Source organism: Hemiscyllium ocellatum, chromosome 9 (genome assembly GCF_020745735.1).
Source record: "Hemiscyllium ocellatum isolate sHemOce1 chromosome 9, sHemOce1.pat.X.cur, whole genome shotgun sequence".
NCBI lineage: Eukaryota > Metazoa > Chordata > Chondrichthyes > Orectolobiformes > Hemiscylliidae > Hemiscyllium > Hemiscyllium ocellatum.
The window spans coordinates 91129803-91136329 of NC_083409.1; the positions used below are offsets into that span (position 1 = coordinate 91129803).

At 34.9% G+C, this 6527-nt stretch overlaps 1 protein-coding gene across 10 annotated transcripts in view; it reads left to right on the plus strand.

Annotated features, from left to right (window-relative positions):
- LOC132818820 (ferric-chelate reductase 1-like) overlaps window positions 1-5558 on the plus strand; it is a 58303-nt gene extending 52745 nt beyond the window's left edge. For all 10 annotated transcript variants that reach the window (XM_060829930.1, XM_060829929.1, XM_060829922.1 and 7 more), the window contains 5 exons: window positions 628-725; window positions 1339-1397; window positions 3278-3421; window positions 4616-4677; window positions 4836-5558. In XM_060829930.1, coding sequence (XP_060685913.1) covers window positions 628-725; window positions 1339-1397; window positions 3278-3421; window positions 4616-4677; window positions 4836-4928 — 456 coding nt within the window. In that variant the 3' untranslated portion in view covers window positions 4929-5558. The remainder of the gene's footprint in view (window positions 1-627; window positions 726-1338; window positions 1398-3277; window positions 3422-4615; window positions 4678-4835) is intronic.
- The last annotated feature ends 969 nt before the right edge of the window (window positions 5559-6527 follow it).

The window sequence follows — 6527 nt, forward strand, 5'->3', positions numbered from 1 at the left end:
ACGGTGGGTTAGGAGACAAGATTTCAGAGCTTTTCTGTTCAGTCCACCAGAATGACCATGAATTTCTAGTGGCCAGTCATTTAGTTCTCCACCTTGCACTAATGCTGTCCTTGGCCTACTGCAGTAATCCCATGAAGATCAATACAAGCTTGAGGAATAATTCCTAACATTTAAACAGGTATTCTAGGTTCATCATTTCAGACTGTAAACTCTGATTTCATATTTAACTCCTTTGACAGTTTGATGTCTTTAGTTTTGCTTTCAGTCAGCAGCAGACCTCTCAGCACGTCTATAGTTTCTTTGATTTTTAATATTTCATCACCATTCCCTTTGGTGCTGTAAGAGTAAAACTTCTGTTATTTACCCTCTCCTGTTTTCCACCTTGCCATAAATCTTTCTTTGCTTACTCAAATCCTGTTACATACCTAAGTTTACCCCAGTTCCAATGAAAGGTCATCCCACTCTGAAATTTTAACTCCATTTCTCTCTCTTCAACTGTGGTCTGATCTATGGAGTTTTTCCATGATTTTCTGTTTTTTAACTCTAGTTATGTTCAGAAGGAAGTTCTGTAGAAATGAATAATGTTTCTAAGATGCTTTTTCAATACATTATTGTCTGTGCTCTTAGTGTGCAGGTGCCCATCCATACTTTGGCTGTATGATTCTTATATTGGTAATTCTTCAGCTGATTATGGCTTTCTTCAGACCAAATCCACAAGCACCAAGGTAGATCTAACAATATTCATTTTTGATGTAATGTTTTCCTATTATGTTATGTTCGAATATTTGAGTGTTGTTGAAGACTTTCACCACAGTATCCTGAACATTTTTAATTAATCAATCCTGAGTGTGCGTTGAATTACACTAATAGCCAAATTAGGTTTGTAAGTCAGGCTTACACTATGGCACACTTGGTGTACTGGGAGATAAAAATATATTAGTACATAGGACCCTGTTCAATACAAATGAAAAGGACACGTACATCTCTTTCTTATGCCAGAGGTTAGGTGATAGCTATTCAATGCTTCATTTCTCAGGGCAATACCTTCATCAACCAGAGTCAGAGCCTAGTTAAAAATCTAAACAAAAATTGGCAGTTAACTGTCAGTCATCATTAATGGGTGCACTATACACATAATGTCTCTACCAATCAGACACCACTTTCTGGTATTTATTGCAATTTGCAAGACGTAAAGCTTTGATAAAATGTATCTTTTTTCAGCAATATATAGGTTCCACATCAGGAAACAACTATATGTTACATATTTGATGATTAGAAAGAAATATTTGGTTTGAACCACAACCTAACATTGCTAAAATTTTTTTAAACCATCTGCAGTCGATATATTTTCAATTGGGTACATTGGGCAACAGGCACCTTTGCCAGAACAATAGCAGGTAAGTGTATATATTTATTATAAGCAAGTGTATGTTTTGTAGAATTTAACACAGCAATTTTTTTTACCTAATTATGTAAAGAAAATATATTTGTAAAATGGAATATTATATTTTAGAGGAATTTACTTTATGAAAGTAGGTAAAAGTGCACACTAAGTATAGAAGTTGAATATGTATTTCACCAAGTACTTGTAAAACCACCATCTCAACTTGGTTTACAGAAGATGCATGAAATAGATATTGCATTTTTCTATCAAAGAATGACAGAACCTGGTGGTTGGTAGTTGGTAAATTTCCTTCTGCATTCTTCCATCAGGGAATATTCAAAGGAGGTGTAAAATTTTATGAAAATTCTATTTCATTCTATGAAAATAACAGTAATTTTCATTAGTGTCTCTTTCAACCAGATTTGAGGGGTCTTGTCAAGAACAACTTTCCCACCCAATATCTTGATTGTCAAGCCATGCAAGTGTGATTAGGTGAATTATAGAATAGTGCAGGACAGAAGGCTGCCATTTGGCTCTCTACATTTGCACAGAGCAGCAAATTCATTTGTCTCACTCTTCTGCTCATTTCTCCTTTGGCTGTATTGTTTTTCCTCTTCAAGACTTTACAAAGGCTACTGTTGCCACATCAAATTTCACATTCCAAATCTGGCTACTTATTGCATATAGAAAGGAAGGTTTTGTTATGTCACTTAGAGTCATAAGAGTCATACAGCAAGGAAACAGATCCTTTGGTCCAACTCATCTATGCTATCCTAAACTGAACCAATCATGTTTACTTGCATTTGGACCATATCCTTCTAAACCTTTCCTATTTATGAAGAAGGACTTATGCCCAAAACATCAATTCTCCTGCTCCTTAGATACTGCTTGGCCTGCTGTGTTTTTCCAGCACTGCATTTTTCAACTCTGGTACTCCAGTATCTGTAGTCCTCACTTTCTCCTATTTATGTACCTGCCCAATAGTATTTAAATGTTATAATTCTACCTGTCTCTATCAATTCTTCTTGCAACACATTCCATACATGCACCATCCTCTTTGTGAAAAAATTGCCCCTCAGGGCTGTTTTAAATCATTGTTTATCGATCAGATTATATTGCATCCTTTTATTGGAAATATTGCAAAAGGTTTATCTTTATCTAAACTCTTCAAGAATGAATGATAATGATAAAGAAAGAAACATTGAGAGGTACTCAGCCATAGTTTTAAGAAAGCAAATGTTCAAGAACAAGCATTTTGAGTTTCTTAGGCAAAAATATAGCTTAATCTTAAAGGGCATGGTGTAGCAAAGCACTAAGCTGTCAATTATGGATCAAATAATTACAGCAATCATGATGCATGAATGTTATTTCTTTAGTGATAACCATTTTTTCTTGAACATCAGATATGTTTTACTGATGTATCAATATTGTGGCTGAGTTATGCCAAATTCGACCAAATTAGATTACCTGATATTTTGTGACTTATAGAATTATAGAAAGGTTAGAGAGAGAGAGAGAGACAGAGAGAGACAGAGAGAGAGAGAGAGAGAAACAGAGAGAGATCATTAGATTCATTAAGTCTGCACTGGGTCACTGGAAGAATAGCTTTTATACAAATACTTTTCTCAGGTCTATTTTGATGCTTTGACAACTATTTTAAACCTATGTCCTTTGTTCGTGAGGTTATTTCCAAAAAGGGAGTTCTTCTATCCTGTGTAGATTCTTCATTATTTTGTCCAGTTTTCTCTCTCAAACATCTGTGATTTTGTTTGTAGAATATGATTCGAGTTGTGAGAAGTACTCTTTTTCAATCCCTTGTATTCGTAAAAGGTCTGTCCGTTTGAATTGCTGATTAGAAATACTAAATCAGTTCATTATTTCAACTTTGCACAGTTGCATCAATCTTTCTTGGAATGGATTTGCCAGCCTTGGACCTCTATAACCCCTGGGATACATTAGTCATGGTTGGATTCATAGTTTGGCACGTTGTAACTGAACTGATTTTAGAGGCACATAATTACATAATTGCTTGTAAAGGTCAGTAATTATTTCTATTTAGTACAACTCATTTCTATGGTTTGTTAATTTCCTATGAAGAAGAGGGAGATGGCTGTGATTCAAAATGCCGAAATTTTTAAATAATTGGAAATATTTGGAATCTTGTCAAATGGCCAATACTAAAGGCTCATCACAAATGGATAAAACATCACAAATGTGTTGATCACTATCTGCATGAAGTAATTCCTGGCATTTATCCTTAAGGTATACTTCATTGATTTGAACAGTAACCATTACTCTACTGTAACTATTGCTCTTCGGATGCTGCCGGACTTGTTGTGTTTTCCAACATTACACTCTCAACTCTGAGCTCCAGCATCTGCAGTTCTCACTTTTTCCTGTCACTATTTATCTCTTATTTTCCCATAAATTGTAAGGATTATGGAAAGACCAGTATTTGTTGACCATCTCTGATGAGAAGGTGGTGATGTACAGCTTAATAGTCAACACCAATCATGACTGGCTATAGCAGAGTCTTGTTCTGACAGGTTGATTGTGGGATCACTATACCTGTTTAAAGCAGGCTGCTTTCTCTCTTTATCATACATTTGGTCCCACATTGTAGCTTCACCATTTACTATCTTATATACCAAATAAAGTTGCTTCGAAATGTTTCACTCCAAGCTGAACAAAAATTTATCCTTCCAAACTTTCCAGGTGGGACATACCTATCTGAAAACATTGTTTAGTGGTGATATTTTGTGTTAATGGAAGGTTTTCAGCTTGCTTAGATCAAAACTGAACAATAAGTATAACACTTACCATAAACTTACAGTAACTTCTCTGCAATGCTTGGTTTCATCCCCATCCCAAAGCAAGTTTGATTTTCAGTGCTCCTACATAAAGCTTCACAGAGGGCTTCATGTATCAGATGTACATAATGAGAATTTGGACAAAGAATATAATGAAGTGTTAATTCTCATAAGCCATTTGCAGCAGATAAGTATTGTACTGAGGAAAGGTCAAGAGGAACATTTTCTTATCATGTTATCATTTACCAACAACAGTTCATTACTGTAGTAACTCTGGTTTAATTGTGTTATCTCACTTTGGGTAAGGGCATGAAATCTTTTGTGCCACACGACAGCATGTTTAGTATATCCATTCATAATTTTAATTTAAAAGTATTTCTCAATTGCACCAAATAACAATTTTGATTCCAACCTTTTATAGCGCAGAAAAGGAAAGAGGATAAAATGCAAATTATGGATTCAAGTGAATTGATTGACCCACAGGTATACAATTTTACTCATTTTTTTTAAAAGGGTTTTATTTTACTGACAACATCAGAAGCAAATAAAGATGTCAATTATTTTCATGTAAATTGTAAATACAGAAATACAGCAGAAATATAAACTCAACTTACATTCACTTTTCAATTCTACAATTCCAGGGTCACAGATTTAAAATTATGGTATTAACACTCTACATCTGTGGAAACCTGACCTTTCTGATAATATTGCTGGTTGCAATTAGTCTCGTCTGATGGTGACATTGATGCTGCCTCTATCAATCAGGACTTTGAAGCTATATATATCTGCTCTTGACTGAACATCTTGTTGTGCATTGGATTAAAGATTCCTCAGAAAAGTCAAATGCTTCATAATCCGCAACAGAATGCAAAATTCTTATTGTTCTCATTTACTGTCACTCTACAATAGCACAAAAGTAAATTGCATTGAGACTAACAGTGCAACAAGTCAATGGACTAGAAAGGCAATTATCTTGCGAAAATAGCAGGCAGCACTCATCTGCTTTTAAATAGCAGTTTTAGTGTTTTAAAAGATGGATTACCTTTGTGGTTAGATTATTTTATCTACTTTTAATAAAACAGATTTTGTTATAATGTAGTCCATAAACATATTTCTGAGTGAATGTATAAATGGAAAGTGGTGTTAATAAAATGAAAACTATTAAATTACCTCAATATACTATGTTCTTAAATTAACAAATGTCCCATTTTCATGCATTTTCATAAAATGTGTCAGCACAGGCTTGGTAGGCTAAAGGGCCTGTTCCTATGTTGTATTTTTCTGTGAACCTTTCTCCGTTAAGTTGCAGATTTAATACTCTAGTTGAGTTATCTTATTATTTGAACAGATAAATTAATGGTTAACTTCAGTGAATATTAATGTGTAAATAATAATTAATTACAATCATACTGTGATAAATTTCTAAACAAAGTGGTTTACTGCTATTTGTTCGTGAGTTATAGCAATTGTGTTGTGTGATTTATTTTGATTCAAAAATATTGCATTTCAAGGAAATGCTATTGGTTGGAACTGCAAATAATTTCAGAAGTAAAAGCTAATTAAAGCTTAAATTTGAGTGCTTTAAATCAAATTCTGAGAATACTGACTGTCAAGAAGGAGAGTTCATATTTCTGGTTGAGATGACTTGATTCCACTGGTGCTGACTCGCATTGAGTATTTTCTGGTTGTTTTGTTTTTATTTCAGATTTCTAGCAATATTTTGCTTTCGTTCAAGAGTAATATGTTGCTGTGCAAGTCCATAAAGTATAATGACCAGTGCTTCTGTGGGTCCATATGACAATAGTGCTATGCTTGATCTAATCATTGCCCTTATTAGTTGTTTTCAGAGGAAATAATTTTTAGTATTTGTTCAGTTGTTTCTTACTCATATTGCTATTCCAGTGTGTTGCCGAAAATCATTCATTAATTCTTAGAACATAGAATATAGAACAATACAGCACAGAACAGGCCCTTCGGCCCACGCTGTTGTGCCGAACATTTGTCCTAGCTTAAGCACTTATCTATGTACCTATCCAATTGCCGCTTAAAGATCACCAATGATTCTGACTCTGCCACTCCCACAGGCAGCGCATTCCATGTGCCCACCACTCTCTGGGTAAAGAACCTACCCCTGACATCCCCCCCATACCTTCCACACTTCACCTTAAATTTATGTCCCCTTGTGACACTCTGTTGTACCTGGGGAAAAAGTCTCTGACTGTCTACTCTATCTATTCCCCTGATCATCTTATAAACCTCTATCAAGTCACCCTTCAACCTTCGCCGTTCCAATGAGAAAAGGCCTAGTATTTTCAACCTATCCTCGTACAACC